At 39.1% G+C, this 17,596-nt stretch overlaps 1 protein-coding gene and 1 non-coding gene across 2 annotated transcripts in view; one reads left to right on the top strand and one right to left on the bottom strand.

Annotated features, from left to right (window-relative positions):
* Positions 1–8,142, bottom strand: part of Lamtor3 (late endosomal/lysosomal adaptor, MAPK and MTOR activator 3) — a 12,006-nt gene extending 3,864 nt beyond the window's left edge. Inside the window, exons 1-4 of the mRNA XM_008826168.3 lie at positions 7,998–8,142; positions 7,843–7,888; positions 6,667–6,701; positions 943–1,001 (exon numbers count right to left, since the gene is read on the bottom strand). Of these exons, the coding sequence (XP_008824390.1) occupies positions 943–1,001; positions 6,667–6,701; positions 7,843–7,851 (103 nt within the window). The 5' untranslated portion in view covers positions 7,852–7,888; positions 7,998–8,142. The remainder of the gene's footprint in view (positions 1–942; positions 1,002–6,666; positions 6,702–7,842; positions 7,889–7,997) is intronic.
* An 8,422-nt stretch (positions 8,143–16,564) lies between these two features.
* Positions 16,565–16,672, top strand: LOC115069004. Its single transcript, XR_003848361.1, has one exon. It is a non-coding gene; the product is annotated as a U6 spliceosomal RNA (small nuclear RNA).
* The last annotated feature ends 924 nt before the right edge of the window (positions 16,673–17,596 follow it).

Below are 17,596 nucleotides of genomic sequence, written 5' to 3'. Positions count from 1 at the left end.
TGGTGTTTTTGAGACAGGGTCTCCCTGTAGCCCCAGCTGTCCTAGAACTCACTATGTAGACCAGGCTGGACTTGAACTCACAAAAGTCCGCCTGCCTCTGCCTCCCAAGTGCTGGGAGTTAAGGCGTACGCCACCACGCCCGGCCTGACTCACTTTTTAAATCACTTAAGAAATTAAATTATTTTGGTTATCTTAGAGTTAGCTACGATAAAATGAAAAAAAGCTCCAAAATCTTTTCCCTCATAAAAGCCACCACAGCAATGTCTCCCACAGCGATAATCCCATAGCTAGCTACCTGTCTCATTTCCCTCTTATCCACTAATGGCTGGACTGGCATTGGGGGCACGAGTAAGTGCAGTGCTCCAGATGTTCACAGGTTCTATGAGAGAACATTAGAGCTGGAAAATTATCTGAGCACTCTTTACAGAACTGAGAAAAGGCAGGTGACCTGCCCATGGCCTCCCGTGTTGCCTGGCGGTGACACATCAGAGGACGGGCTCTATCATGTCTTGTCACTGACTCAATGCACCACCTACACAGGCAATGTACTCTGCATTTGACCATGTTGGTGTATAAAATGGAAGAACGAAAAGAGGAGACCTCTAAAGCACCTTTCACTCCCAATGTCAAACTATCTGACACGTACACCCAATATGAACAGAAACTGTAGACACATGCTTAAAACATTACTTAACCTTTAATCCTTGGTAAGTAAATCTAGTAACATCCACTCAGATCATTTCAGAAGATAAAACAGTAAAAATAATCTGAGTCCATACTGACTCAGCATTTAGCACCCCCCCCCCTCGCCAAGCTGAAAATCTTCTGGATATACTGAAATAAATTTTTTGTATTTTCCTCTTTTGCTGTTCAAATATAAAAACATACTAAAAGTTTAGTCAAAAGGAAACATGACATATGCATTTCAGTACTCAGTTTTACCTTTAATAACAGGTACCCCATCTCTATCTGAGACAACAATAGCATGGAGCCCTTCAACACTACAAAGAAAGAAAGGTTAATATTACAAAATCATTTTTAAAAATTTATTTTTATTTTAGAAATAAATTTATTTTATTATATGAGTGTTTTGCCTCAGATATGTAAGTTCTCCTGTGTTGTGCAATGCCATAGAGACCAGAAAAGGGCGTTAAGATCCCCTGGAACTACAGTTATGGACAGTTGTTAGCCACCATGTGGGTGCTGGGAACAAAACCTGTGTCTTTGGCAAGAGAGCAGGTACAGCTCTTAAGCACTGAGCTATGTTCTCCAGCCCCTACAAAATCATTTTTATTTCCTAAAAATATGTACCTCAGAACCATAATGGTAATTTCATACATATTTCTTGTTTTCTCCTACAGCACTAGGGACTGAACTCATGGCATTACATACTCTAGGCAAGTGGTTTACAAATGAGCTACATCTCCTGCCCCGTTTCAGGCATATTTCTGGAAAAACTATGGGTAATGTTATACTTTGTTCCTATGAGCTGATGAAATCTGTTCCAGAAATTCAACAAATGTGTATTCCTGATGTGTTTAGAATATTTACAAATATGTACAATTTATTAATGAAGAGTAAAGTTTCTAATGTTTTATCATTCCGCGGTTTACAAAGGTAGAAAAGGGTTCAGCGGTGGTGACAAGTAACAAAAATAAAAACATAAGAAGAGCTCATTAAATTGGAAGGGGGCAGTTGGGAGAGGGGAGAGGATCTAAATGCATCAAACTATATCATATAAGAATGATAAAAATTCAATTAAAATGCAAAAAATAAAAACAGAAGAGCCTTCTTTTCACTTTCCTCATTCTTTCCAATTCCGAGTATCCAGACTTTAAGGCACTTAATACTTTATGATATTATGATAAACAAAATTAGAACTGAGGGGTTGGAAAGATGGCTCAGCAGTTAAGAGCACTGGCTGCTCTTGCAGAGGACAGGGGTTCAATTTCCAGCACCCACATGGTAGCTAACAACCTTCCATAACTCCAGTTCTGAGGGAATCTTACGCCCTCTTCTGACCTCCTTGGGCACTGCACTACACAGGTGCACTTACACACATGCAGGCAATACATTCATACACACAAAATAGTTTTTTTTTTAAAGAGTTTAAAAAAAAATATTTGGGGCTGGAGAGATGGCTCAGCAGTTAAGAACACTGGTTGTTCTTGCAGAAGACCCGGGTTTGAATCCCAGCACTCACATAGCAGCTAACAACTGTCCGTAACTGCAGTCCCAGGGGATCCGACACAGGTGCACTTACCTACATGCAGGGAACACATGCATACACATAAAGTAAAAATAATAAATAAAATTTTTTAAAAGATAAAAAAAAAAATAGAACCAACACCACCAAGCTTATAACCTAAGATGAGTGACTTTCAAACCATCTCACACTAAGAAAACTATAACCGTGGAAGTGCCATGAAGAGACCAGGAGGGACAAGGAACTTACAAATGGGATGTAATATCTCAGTTGAGATGTTACAGCATCAGGTAACTGAAGAGGAGGGAAGTAAGCAGGCCTGATCTCAAAGCTGTATTCTTTTTTAAAAATTTTGTGTGAGTGTGAAAGAATGTGGGGAAGTATATGACAGCGTGTACAAAGAGGAAAGAGGTGGTCTCAGGTGTCGGTCCTCCTCTCCACCTTGCTGGAGACAGGGTCTCTGTGTTGTTCACCGCTGATGCCCAGGCTGCCTGGCCCCTGAGTGTGTGAGGACTCTGTCTCTACCTCCCATCTCACCACATGAGCCCTGGTTTCAACTGAGTCCTATGAATTCAAACTCAGGTCCTCACTCCTGTACAGCAAGCTCTTTACCCACTGAGCCATTTCCTCAGCCCTCAAAGTTATATTCCCAAGTGAAAAAGAAACTCCAGTTCTGAATAACGCATGTAAGAGGCAACAAATTATGCAACAAAATGTGTTAAGTGTGTGTGAATGCATGTCCTTACATCCATGTTTGTAAATGTATCGATATCTCTGATAGACAACAGATGTTTCTAACAATAGAACTGTGACAGGAGGGCAGGGATGGGAAACTTTTTACTGTATATCACTCAGTTAGCTTCTCAATCTTGAATTTTATGAATATTTCATTTACTTGAAAAATAAGCAAATTAAAAAGAGGTAAAGAGTATGTTATGAAAATGTTTAGAAAAATTTGTACACCATGGGTAACTTTGTTTTTCTAATTTCCATAGCAACTAATTTAAATAATAACTTATATGCCAAAAGAGGAAGTAAAAATAAAAGAATGTTCTTTTAAATGGATTACAAATCCAGAGACACAGCCTAAGAAAATAGAACAACCATAGTCTCCATTTGTTTTTCGAAATCATGTCACAAGCATAAAACTTGTTTTTTATTCTACACACAGTAGACAAAGAGTAATATGAACAGATCTTATTAATATTAATAACTGTTGTGTCATTAATGGACACACTTATAAGAAACAAATTAAATTTTACAAAATATTCTGCAAAAATCTAAAGCTGACTAAAAAATAACTCATTTTATTCTAAAAAACAAGTGTTACTTTCATATTAAAGAGATCATACTGGGGCTGATGGTGTAGTTCAGAGGTAGAGTGCTTGCTGAACATACACAAGGTCCTGAGTTCACTCCCTCACATCTTATCCATGCCCCACAAAAGATACTAACCATACTCAGGTTTTTCATAGCTATGAAATAATTGATTAAAACATGAGAAGTTGTGATTATTAAAACCTAAGACTCCTTTGGGTCACAACTACAAATCCAAGAACAATATTTAAGAGGGAATTTAGGAGATACAGTCTATCAATGCCTGGAACTAGCTGACTTCATTGAGAACCACACAAGTATCCAAACCCAGGTATCTAGCAATAATCACAGTGTTCATAATCCTACTATTTCTTCATTCTCTCTGTTCTTATTATGTAATAAGCCTGTTTTCAAAAAATGATCTGCAAACATGAATCAGACTGGACTTGTCCTTATGGAAAACAAAGAGATGACCCTAGTCCCTATCCTGCCATCTGGTTATTACACATCTTCTTCCCCTGTGTTCTTTTGTAGTCTGGAGGCTGGGCTGCGCACCTTGCGAGTGCTAGGCAAAACCCTCTGTCACTGAGCTACACCCTCAGCCCTTTACACACAGTAAGTTGAATACATCTCTTGTATGAGAACTACCACAGGATGCTTTCCCTTTGGTTAAAAGGTAAATTGTCAGAATTCAAAAACATTTACCTTTAAAGTAATTTAATTTAATTAAACATTTAACTAAGTCTGGTCAACATTAAAGCTGTTCAGTTAGGAACCCAGAGACCCTCAGTGGAGTGAACTTACTAATTTAAGTACGAAAAGTGGCTGGATGAAAACATCGTAACACATATGTCAACAAGCACATTAAAGGAAATCTCAAGAGATTTCTATAAGGAAAATACAAAGGTTAAAATGTGGAAAGCTGATATAAATGAAGTATGAGTTTGCAAAGGCACAGAAAAAAGTATGCCCGTTCCTCACCTGAAGGCATGTGGAGGAAAAGAGACTCCTTTGAACTACTCTTGATAGCATTTTTTTTTCCTTTTGCAATGGAATAAAACACTTTCTCAATGTCTCTTTCTTTTGGTTTTTGGTCGCGACTGTTTTAATTTTTTTTTTTTATTACATTTTTCGGAGGAAGGAGGATGCGTGCTGCCCACATCTGGAGGTCAGAGGACAACCTATAGGAGTTGGTTGTCTCCTACCATGTAGAGCCCAGGGATTCCCGTCAGAGCTCCTTTACCCTCTGAGCCATTTAACTAGTCCTGTTTTCTTTTGAGAAAGTATCTTAGGTAGCCCACGCTGGCCTGGAACTTACTATGTAGCCAAGGCTGGCCATAAACTTCTACCCTCACCTTTTCAAGTGCTGGCACTACACGTCTGTGTCATCATGCCCAGCTCACTTTCTTCATGTTTCTAACGTTTCAGTGTACTAAGCAAACGTTAGTCCCAGCATTTGTTTTCAGTCCTCAAAACATTTATAATCAACAATGAAAAAGTTTTAATGTTTTGAAAAAAAGTTAAAGGTCACAAAGCAATTGTTCTTTTTTCCTTCTGATGACAAAGATTCCACTGCATGGTTTTTGCCTGCGTGGCCATTTCTATGGATCTGCATTAGTATGCAAAGTGACAACTGCTATACTGCTGATCATCCATCTGAGGAGAATCAGCAGTTCACTTCCCTGGTTTGCCAATGTATCAAGAGGAAGAAAATAAAAATTAACAAATATTTCATTAACATGAAATCAATGATTATCATGATTTCATTCAACACCCCAAATAGTGTTTTCTTCATGAATACATAAAAAACATAATATAGAAACCAGAAGCACAACATACTATCATTAATTTCCATTGATCTATAATCAGGGTAAAAAACACAAGCCAACAGGTGAGCAACAATCAACGGTTCAAGCAAAAGTCCAAAAAAAGTCTGATATCCACAAGTATTTCTAACTTCAGATTTGAGAGATGAGAAAAGAGGATCTCAGGACCTCATCACATACTCTGCTAGACTACGTCAAAAGTTAATTAATTCTGAATTACTTTATTCATTCTGGAATGTGAAAACGCAAGTCTCAAGTCATATCCACCCCCTCATCCTTAACACCATGAATTTTGAGCTGTATGTAAACAGTTGTGGAGACAGAAGTGGCACTTGTTGGGCTGGAGACCTGGCTCAGTGGTTAAGGGCACTGACTACTCTTACAGAGGACCTGGGTTTGGTTCCCAGCACCCACACGACAGCTAACAAGTTTAACTCCAGTTCCAGGGGACCCAACGCCCTCTTCTGGCCTCTGTGGGCAATGCATGCATGGATGCATTTATATTTAGGCAAAACACTCATACACATAAAATAAAAATAATTTTTTTTTAAGATTGACACGTGTCAATAAAGGCATCATTTTCCATTACACTAAATGTGAATTTTAATCAGTTCAAGTGAGACAGTCCTTTGAATCAGTAAAATACGCAAAAAAAAGTTTAACTTTAACCAAGAGCCTTTTAAAAATGGAACATCAAGCTGGACGTGGTGGCGTTCACCTTTAATCCCAGCACTTGGGAGGCAGAGGCAGGTGTACCTCTGGAGGTTGGGGCCAGTATGGCCTACATAGTGAGTTCCAGGCCAGCTAGGGCTACAGGGAGACCCTATGTCAAAAAAAAAAAAAAAAAAAAAAAAACACCAAAAGAACGGTGTGCAGGCAAAAGAAAAAAGAAGTCTGTGTCTGTGCTTTTCAAGTATGAATCGCAGTCTGAGCCTTATATTATATTCCTGGACTACAATATTAATATAAAAGCAAATTCTGAATTTTCTTCAGTAAAGTGTAACAACTCTAAATGGTAACCCAATAGACAACTGCTATAGTGTATTTTAGAAAATCTGAAACTAGCAAGAAATCTAAGTTGTAACCCTCCAGCATCCACTAGCTATCGAACCTCAGATAGGTCATGTAACATCTCTGGCCTCATGTTATTTATCTACAGACACAAAGGTCATTGCTTATGATATTTAGGGATATGTTAGGTTACCAAAATGTGGTGAATAATTACAATATACCAAAATATTGGTCTAGAAGAACAAAATACTACACAAAATTAACGTTACACAGAATTTACTCAGGAACAAATTAGTAATTTCTTACCTTGGTAACTTTTTGTACAGGAATCGCTTTAGATCCTGAAAGAGGATATTTTAAAAATCCTGTTACAGTATGCTTTCCACTGGTTTCACAGCCCTGTCTTTATCTACCTTTCAGGGACCTTAAGTCATCATTTGTAACTTTTCTTCCTAATATTTTATTTTTTTACTTGTATAACTCACAGCAAGTTAATGCTTTCTCTTGGCCTCAGTTCATTCTTTGTTCTGTACAGATAATCACAGACCCTCTATCATGAGAATGTTGTTAAATGTTATTAAGAAACTGGGCATATAGTGTACCTCGAAATGGGAGCTAGAAATGCATATTTTCTGTGAAATCAGATTATGTGTTTCATCACACAATCATATGTTACATCCTGGTGCTATGGTATTCATTTGGGAACATTCTATACACCTTGGGCCCATGTGCACACAGACTTTCCACAATCATTTTTAATGACACTAAGTCAGCCAGGTCTGCTTCTCTCAGATTATGTTTTTTTCACATGACTAAAACAAAAATGACAATGTGTGAAGCATGTAACAGAATTAAGAGCAGAGAAGGGTATTTTGCCTCATTACTCTCATCTGGGAACTTTCACTGACAATTTAGATATCAATTTGGACCCCTATCCTAAACGAACCATATGTTTTGAACATACTAGTTTCCAAACCTGAATGAGTATTTCACCTCATGTTACCACCACATAACAGGTTTGCTCTCACTTTAAACATACACAAAAACTGCACTTGGGTTGCTAAAGGGGTATCTGTTAGAAAGCCTTTTAGACTGCAACAGTGAGCCTAAATGAGAAATCACGACCACTTACTGGAAAACTGATTCAGAGCACATTGCTACTGAACACACACTGACAGGAAGAGCAGCCAGCCACCGCTGAGAATTTCAGTGCTCAGCACACAGGGCATCTCCTATGCCCCAATTGACAGGATTAGGTGGGAAGAGCAGAATGTTCTCAGCATCTTGGTGTCCCCCGCAACCACTCCGGACCGAAACTCTGGACATGAAAGTCCACTCACACTAGTCTCCCAATGCAGATCTGGGGAAATAACTAGGGAGCGGCGAAGGGCCTAAAAGCGAAGCAAATTTCGACCTCCTCCCCTCGGCATCCTCAAGCAAGCCTCCCACCTCCCCGCGGAGGTGGGAGGGGTGTCAACTCACATCCGCCATGATGAACCCCTTTCTCTCGCAGGTTCAGTCTCCACGCCTGCAAGAGAAACTCCCCGTGACTCTCCCCTCCGATTGCACTCACGAGGGGATCCACCCCCCGCGGACCGTTCACCCCGAAGCCCACCGATCCAGGAGCAGAGACTCACCGGTACCGGGGGAGGACGTCCACGCCACAGCACTTCAAAGCCGCGGTCAAGCGGCTGTCACCTGACTCGTGACCCGCCTGCGCTCCAGGAAGCGCTTGCTACAATACACCTACCACCACCCCGCGCTGGGAAGTTCCGGGGAGGCGGGGCGGAAACTGCGCGCGCAGCCCCAGAACACCGCCCCGCCCTCCCCGCGCCTGCGCGGTGCTGGAGTCAAAAGTGGGCTGGGGATTCCGGAGAGGGCTCTGCACCCTGGCTTCCCACAAGGACTTGCGCTTGTGCAATGTCAGTATGCCTCATTATCTTTTTTTAGCCCGGCGTGGTGGTGCACGCCTTTAATCCCAGCACTGGGGAGGCAGAGGCAGGCAGATCTCTCTGAGTTTGAGGCCGGCCTGGTCTCCATAGTGAGTTGCATCCAGGTTATCTGGGACTGCAGGGAGACCTTGTCTCAAAAAGACATTTTATATATATATAGTTTATTTTTATTTTGTGTGTATGAGTGTATTGCCTGCATGTATGTAAGTGCACCCATGTCGTGCAATGCCCAGGGAGGTCAGATGACAGTCTCAGATCCCCAGGGAGTGGAGTTACATGATGGTTGTGATCCATCCTGTGGGTGCTGGGAACCGAACCCAGGTCCTCTGCAAAAGCAGCCAGTACTCTTTACTCGTGAGCCCTGCTGAGCCCCGCTGATCCATATCTCCAACCCCTAGGACCATTATCTTAAATCTTTTCTTATAAATGAAGAAGAAATTTGAGGAGCTGGTGCTACGTAAACCAAATAGCTTACTTATTAGAAGTCCCAGGCCCCTAATTGATGACCCCATCTTTTAAGTCTCTTGAGTTTCCTGTGAGTGCTGTCCTACACACTCTTTAATGGAGTTCGGGCCTTGGGCTTTGTGGCTCATGTCTACCTCTTGCTTTAAACATGCAAACACTGGACTACCTGCTCTGGCTATGGACCTTTGGCTGTGCCTTCTGACTGCATGCATTTTTGTTTGGTGCATTGTTTGTACTTTTAACAAAAGACTATTGTAAGAGGACGGTTAGAATGCTTTTTAGAAGGGAAGATTCTACAACTGCTTTAGCTCAAGGTTCTTCAACTTCTACACTATTGACACCTTGCCTCTCGGATCATTCTTGGTTGTAGAGGGCTGCACTGGGTTTTGCTTATTGGACTGCAGTAGCAAACCTTCTTATGACAATAGGAAATCATCTGGGATCAAAGTCTCACCCCAGTGGAGAACTGTCTTAGCCTTCTAAGAAAACTGAAGTGTATGCCTATAGTTGCAGATTTTCTCTAATTCAAAACAGTAGTGCATCTTGAAAAGAATGAGATCTATGGAAATTTATGCTTAATCTTCATTTCTGTCCCTACAAGTAGGGTATAAAAAGAACCAATTCTCCAAGACAACGGAAAAGTCATAGTTACTTTCTGTGGTTGTCTGAGATGAAACTGTTAACTACTTGGCTCAACAAATCACCCCCAAATTATTACAAATCATTATAGTTGAGACACTGAGGACATCCTTAAACATCACTTTTCTTTATTCAAATCTTTCATTTTTTGTTTGTTTATTTGTTTTACAGATAGGGTCTCACTATGTAGCCCTGTAACTCACTCTGTAGACCAAGCTGACCTTGAAATCAGAGATCTACTTGCCTCTGCCTCCTGTGTGTTAATTACTATGCTTGGCCCAGTTTCTTACCTGGGAAACACTGAGAAACATCATTCCAGTCCCCACTCCTTCTGGTCTAACTCTTCCTGCTTGTCTGTTCTGTTTTTCTCTGTCCACAGTATCACGAGAACTTGTCCTGAATCTCCACTTCATCTGTGCCTGTCTTTACATTTCTCCGTTGCTTACTCAATGTCGGATGTTTCTTTTTTGTCTCTCTGTTCCAACCCAAAAGTTCTAAAAGCACTAATAAACCCATTTCTTCTGATAGTGTTGTACTGGTATCATAACTCTCTAAGTCAGCAAATTGTATTTGATGGACTTTTCTTTCCTTGTATCCTGTCTTCTCTATCAATGGATTTTGCATCTATTATTTTTCTCCAGTTCTTGAATGAAAACATTATTTCTGTTCAGTGAAATTAAGGTAATAGCCACCTATGTTAGTCACTTGAATCATCAAATTAGTTTTGAGTCACAGTTTAAGATGTTTCCGTTCATGACTGATTGGTCCCATTGCTTTGTGGCGGCACATCGAGGTGTGGGTACATTATGGAGCTCACCTCATGGCCAAGAAGGAAGAAAAAAAGACCTGGGTCTCACAATCACCTTTAAAAAGAAAAGATTTTGGGGTCTGGAGAGGTGGCTCAGTTGTAAGAACATTTGCTGTTCTTCCAGAGGACCTGGGTTTGAGTCCCAGCACCCATATGGCAGCTAACAACCATCTGTACCTCCAGTTCTAGGGGATCCAACGCCCTCTTCTGGCCTCTCTGGGTCATTGTACACACATGGGGCACTTAACATGCCATCAAAGCACTCATACACATAAAATAAGATTTTAAAAAATTATTTATTTTTAGCTAGGCATGGTGGCACACACCTTTAATCCCAGCACTTGGGAGGCAGAGGCAGGCAGATCTCTGTGAGTTTGAGGTCAGCCTGGTCTACATAGTGAGTTCCGGGATAGCTGGAGCTACAGGGAGACCCTGTCTCAAAAAGACAAAAAAATATATTTATTTTTAATTATGTATATAGTTGAGTGTCTGTGCATGTGAGTGCAGGTGCCTGCAGAAGCCAGAAGCGGGCATCAGATCCCCTGAAGTTAGACCTAACAGGCAGTTGTGAGGCACCCGATGTGGTGCTGAGAACAAAATTCAGGTTCTCTGGAAGTGTGTTTAACTGCTGAACCGTCTCTTCAGTCCCCACAATCGCCTTTTTTTCTTTTTTGAGACAGAGTCTCCTGGTAGCCACGGCTGGCCTGGAACTCACTATATAGATCAGGCTGAGTTTGATCTCACAGAAATCCACCTCTGCTGGGAATAAAGGCATGCACCATCACGCCTGCACCCCCCCCCACCCCCCGTCCCCAATCACAGTTAAGGCATACTCCCTTGGTGACCTGAAGACTTCCTACCAGGCCCCTTCTCTTGGAAGTTCCCACCAGCCCCCAGGAGCAACAAAATAGTGATCAAGGTTTTTGCCACAGGAATCTTTGGGGATACTTAAAATCCAAAGTACATGGCCAATTAAGGGCAGAAAACAAAACTCACTAAAACTATACTAGCTGCTCAAAAAAACTTTTAGGAATGTATCACTTATCACTGCAGATAATGATAAAGTTTTCAGTCTTTAATGTAGCCATAATACACTTAAAGATTTTTTTTTTGGTCTTTTTTGAGACAGGGTCTCCCTGTAGTCCCAGCTGGCCTGAACTTGCTATATAGTCCAAGCTAGCCTTGAACTCAGAGATCCGCCTGCCTCTGGCTCTCCAGTGCTGGGATTAAAGGCGTGTGCCACTACGCCCAGCCCATAACATACTGTTTTATCTGACTGCATTCTAATGGAGATTCTCTACTGTAGCCAAATTGATTCAACCTTATATAAACATGACTCTTATTTTCTGAGTGATGTTAGATTGGTTGGGAAAAAAAAATCTACAGGACTTTAAATTGTCAGTGATCTGGAACCCACAGAAATCCTGTTAGGTGATTAAGTGAAAACGATTCCTTCATTTTTTTCTTGGCTTCTGCTTACCCGCCCCCTCCACCTTACAAAAACTGCTCTTGTTTTAAGAAACGCAAAGTGATGACATTTTGCACTGCCACCACTACAGATTTATCTGTATTTGAACCTGTCCTTTGTGCATTCCTTTTTGAAAGAATGCTGGCAAAGTAATTCTTTGCAAAAGAACTTGAACATTTTCTGGCCATATTAGGTACTTGATGCTATTATCCCTTTTTATTTTCACTCGACTTTTGACTTGCCATTTTCCATCAAGAAAAAGAGTAAGGTCTTCCATGTAATAAAAATGGAAAAGTCTTCTGTAAAAGCCACATCGTCTTCCAGCTGCCACCATCTTCTTCCCTTCTCACAGCAACATTCAAAAAAAAAGAAATGAGATTGGCTTTTCATTATTGCTGCCCAATATCCCAAGTCCAATCAATGTTATCTTGCTCCTGCTTCCAGAATACCCTAAAATCATTCTTGTATATTGCTGCCCTAGTTTAAGCTATGCTCATCTGTCTTTTGACAATAACTTCTTATGCTTCCTATGTTTGTCTTTGCCATCAACCTTCAAACAGCACCTAAAATGATGTTCTAAAATGCAAATCTGATAATGTAACTTCTTCCTTTAAACATCTATGTTTTTTGACAACTGACTTAGGACCAAGTCCAGTCCCATCACCATGGTTCGAGTATGGTCTTCTGAAGACAGTGCCCCAATCTTAAGTCTCTTGCCTATGGGTCTCTTACACTATAATTATCACACAAGTTATTACACTATAATTATCACACACGTAAAGTTTTTGTAATGACATCAGTTAGCACCTGCTGCATGAAATATTTTTCTAACATTCACCTCATTTTAATTTTTGTCTTTTGGTTTTCAGCTTAAGTTCATTCTTGGAGAAACCTTCCTTAACCTTGATCTAGTAGTCTAGATGTTTTTACTGTACCTTATTATTCTTTACCACAATTATCAAAATTAAAACTATTTGCCTAATATTTTCTTGGTTAAATGTAAACTTCTATTTAAAAATATTTTATTATTTATTTTATGTGTATGAATGTATGGCCTGCATGTGTGTAAGTGCACCCATGTCTCACAAGCCCCCCCAGATGTCAGAGGAGGGTGTTGGATCCCCTTTCCAGGGGATCCAGGAGTCAAGAGAGTTAATGGCTGTCACCTGGGTTCTCTGCAAGAGTAGTCAGTACTCTTAACCACTGAGCCCTAAATGTAAATTTCTAAAGAACTTTGTCTTGATCAATGACTAGTTCCTGACACTTTGCTCATTACCTATGATATAGCAGGCATTCATACATTTATGAATGGTTAAATGAATGAAATAATGAACATATCCAGAGTATAAAATACGATAAAGGCAACTTTTGTGGTGAGAACAACCCTCCTTTTTATTAATATATTGAGATAAATTACAGAGACTGAAGACAAAAAATGATAAATCATTCATTAGAACATTCATTAAAAATCAAAAGTAGTTTAAGAGTTCTCACACAGAAAATCTTACATAAGCCTGATATAACATTAAATATTTTACAAATCAGACCTTTCAGTTTTAAACCTAGTTATATGATCTTGAATGCACTATCGACAAAGATCTCCTTTACCAGTATCACAAGGCTTCCATTAAAATCTCATCTGAACTTGAAAATTTCCATCACACCTTGAAAATTACCTGCAGCTTCAAAAAACAAACACTTGAAATGGGAAGTCTTACATAGCAATCTAAAACCCAAAAATAAAGCAAAAAAAGTATTTCTTGAAACAAATGTTACAAATATCATTTTTTTTCTTGTTTTAGTCTTCCAACTAAAAATTCACCTTGAAGATAATGATGAAAATACTACAATGTGACTGAAAAACTCCTTGCTATCTTGATGGTTCTTTTGCCGAAATCAGTAAGAGTGCTTGCACTCAAGTCAGGTATCTCTCACCTACTATGCAGTACTAGACGTCTTGGCACCCAGTCACCCTGATTTTTTAATTACTTATTAAACTGAGATACCCCAAGAAACACTTCTTACCATTACTTATTTCTGCATTACCACATTTAGAAAGATATACTTGTACTTGAAGTTATGGCCTTAATAATAGGAATCTCTACATTAAAACATGAAAAAGGTCAACAGAAAGATTTCACACCAATGAAAGTCTATGGACTAATTTTCAAAATTAGAAATAAAAACACCCACTGCTAATGGAAGCCCTGCTCTGTGCAAACAGTGTGGTATATGTTAAACAATCATACATCTGAGGTATTAGCTTGAAAATATATATGTGTATATATACACTTGTACATGGACACGTCCACAGAATATTCACAAATCTATTGGCCCCTACACCAGCAGAAAATCAAATTAATTGAAAAGGAACCACATAATAGGAAAAAGTGGCACACAGGGCATTTACAAAAATGTGGTTATATAATCCTTAATATAAGGAGTATGTTTCGAATTAATGCTTTGAGGAAAAATGTTTCCATTTATATAGAAGTATCTAATAGTAATGAAAGTAAAAGGGAACCCTGAATTCTAGGACTGTGATACCTGCCAGATTATTAAAGGTCAAGCAAGAACTGCATAAAGAAATTGTTCTATCCACTTTTGGTTTTGGTTTAACTGTATTTGAGACAGAGTCTTACAAGTTACCCCAGGCTGACTTCAAATTTGTGGTTCTGCCTAAGCCTCCTACGTGCTGGTACTACATGCATGAGCCACCGTTGTCCAACTTCACCCAATGTTTATTTGCAATTGTGATTTAAGACTTTAGAAAAATGTAGAGGTTATTAAGCCAGATTATTCTTTTTTTCCCCACTGGTTTATGGAAATTTTTAGAAAAATTTTAACTACTCCAGTATGGTCACTAGACAAGGTTTTCCACTATTTGGTGATTTAAAATACAGATTGTTCATTTTCATAATTTTTTTATTCAAATAAAAAACATTAAAAATCTTTTAGTTTGCTTCATTTGTATAAAAAGATGGAGAGCAACACAGCTACTACTAAACTCGAGCTTCACATGGGGAGCTAAATAAACCTAACATATTCCCCTTTTAACCACCTGGTCCTTTGTTATAATACTTACATGAAAAGACAGCTCATTTGGCTGTCTGGTCCATCAGGAACTATTTCACCACTTTAAAGAGGCAGGAGATTAAATTTTTAAATGAAATACGCAGGAACACAGCAACAACATGTCACATGTGCTAAAATAGCTGTATTTTAAACATTACTAATAAAGATAAGGGGAATCCAAACTTGTTTTTACTTTACATATTAGTACAAGTAAATTACACATAAAAGTGCATTTAAAGTTAAGGACAGGCATTCTACATTCTTGTTCTTATGAACACCTGAGCTGAGACAAAACAGAGTACTCTAATGCACTGGTGCACACACCCACACCCACACACACACACGCACGCACACAAACCCACTCCCCTACCTTATACCTTAAGGACTTTATTTTTCCTTACCAAAGTTCTGAGAATCATAAATAGGCATGTAATGATTATGAAACAAGCATTCAAATGCAATCAGTTCCCAAAATGTTATTTTCACTTATTAGATGAAAAACTCGAGATTTCTCCACTTTTAATTATCTGATTTGATCAAAACAAATTCTAAAACTTACAAATGACTTAAAAGACCACCACCTGTCTATTCAGGAATAAAGAAATGGAAAAAGAAAGGAGAAAAATGTACTATTTCCTTTCCCCTAAAATTGTGTTTGTTTCTCTATGTGAAAAGGGGATAAAAATCCAAGTTATTAATAAGTATAACTGCTACCAAACTTCCAAAATATCATTTAGAAAACTGAATTAATATGCAAAGGTAAGAACTAGTAGGTGGTGATCAAAATGATCAAACAAAATTTTTTAATATTTATTATTTTTATTTTATGTTTATGAGTCTTTTGCCTGCATGTATGTATGTGTATCATATGGGTGCAATGCCTGCAGAGACCAGAAAAGGGTGACAGATCCCTGGAACTTGAGTTATGGATAGTTTTTAGCTGCCATGTGGGTGCTGGAAATCAAACCTGGGTCCTATGAATGGACAGCAAATTTTCTTAACTGCTAGCTAACTCTCCAGCCCCTCAAATGAAAACAAAACAAAACGAAACAAAACAAAACTCATGCAGCTACAAATAAGAGCAAAATACAGGGATTTTTATAGTAAAAATAAGTAGCGAACATGAAAATCTTACAGCTCAAGATATCTAAAAACATGTAAAATTAACCTAAAATTCAAAGATGCTTATTAGTTCTTCTCACATTGTAGGTGACAGTCAGGACTCAATCTTTATATGTTGCTTAAAATGTCAGGCACTCAGCCATTTTCACAGCTATTTGCAATTTTATTTCAGCTAACACATTTCCCAACAGGTTATGAAATGTGATGGAATGCGGCAATGAACCTCCGACATAATACTGTCCAAAAGCCATGCATAATATTATGATCTATAATTTCTCTTCATTTGATAACTTCACCTATCCTCTCTATCACCTTAAAGCTAGGCTTTAAGAATGTTTGGTTCATGTAAATATCAGTTACATTAGTGTAAATTTCCCATTAAAACTGGAAAAATAAATAGATTAAAAGTTTTTAGTCAAATTTCTACAAATTTTTTTATATGAACTTTCAAAGGTAGTTAGAATCCTATGGCCTTATTTTTTAAAGTACCTTTTTTTTTTTTTGGTCTTTTTGAGACAGGGTCTTCCAGTAGCCCCAGCTCTCTTGGAACTCACTATGTAGACCAGGCCAGCCTTGAACTCACAGAGATCCAACTGCCTCTGCCTCCCAAGTGCTGGGATTAAAGGCATGCACCACCACACCTGGCTAAAGTAACTTTTAAAGCACAATTTTCTTGTGCTCATTTTGGTAGCACATATATTAAAATTGGAACAATATAGAGATTAGTAGCATTGTCCCCAAGCAAGGATGACACACAGATTTACTGAAATATTTCAGTATCTTTTTCATCCATATGAAAGGCAAATAGAAACTAAAAATAGGTACCTTGGACTACTTTCAAGAAAAACTTAAAAAGTGGAAAACAAGATCAATATATACTTCAAGTATCAAAAATAAAACCAGCAAGGTCACAGACCATAAAGAAGTAGAAGTGGAGACAGAAAACTTCTGAAATTTGAGATTTCCATTAAAATAAAAAGACAACAAACTGCCTTCTAAATACTTATGTTTATGCCCATAGACAGGTACTGCAGTCAGCTTTGGTCAGAGACTTCTTTTTACAGTGGGCAGAAATACTGCAGAGATTCATAACTGGTCAAAGAAATGAGAAGATGTCATTACTGAGTGCTCAGCCATGAGGGGGACATCTATAATCACCTTCCTTTCAGGCTCAGAGGACATTACAGAAGAAAGAATGTAAGAACTGGAGGAAGATGGTGGAGTATTGTGGAACACTGTCTTCTGGGCATGACATGGCCATTGCACTCTGTGATTATCTGCATAAGACATGCATAAGACTGGACCTGTCTTGGAGAGAGGAGGGCTTATGAAGCCCCACCCCTCCCTGAAGACTTCTACACAGTTAATGGTTGCTGGAAGAGAGAGACATTTTCTTCAGTGGTGTAGCCACTGGCAAGGTGTCCACACTTCTGAAAATAAACCCTCACCTATGCTCCTATACGCAACTGTAATAAAACTAATTGGATCATCATCAACAACAACAGCAAAAAGGCTTGAAAGTAGAAAAGGACTAGTTGGAAAGAGAAAGGGGATCATTGGAGTGGAAGGGGGAAAAAGAGAAGGTAAGCCGGGTGTGGTGGCGCATGTCTATAGTCCCAGCACTCGGGAGGCAGAGGCAAGCGGATCTCTGTGAATTCAAGGCCAGCCTGGTCTACATAGTGAGTTCCAGGACAGCTGGGGCTGCAG

This window comes from Nannospalax galili, unplaced genomic scaffold, assembly GCF_000622305.1.
Source record: "Nannospalax galili isolate Female #2095 unplaced genomic scaffold, S.galili_v1.0 scaffold189, whole genome shotgun sequence".
In the NCBI taxonomy this organism is placed as follows: domain Eukaryota; kingdom Metazoa; phylum Chordata; class Mammalia; order Rodentia; family Spalacidae; genus Nannospalax; species Nannospalax galili.
This window is presented reverse-complemented; position numbering and strand designations above follow the sequence as displayed.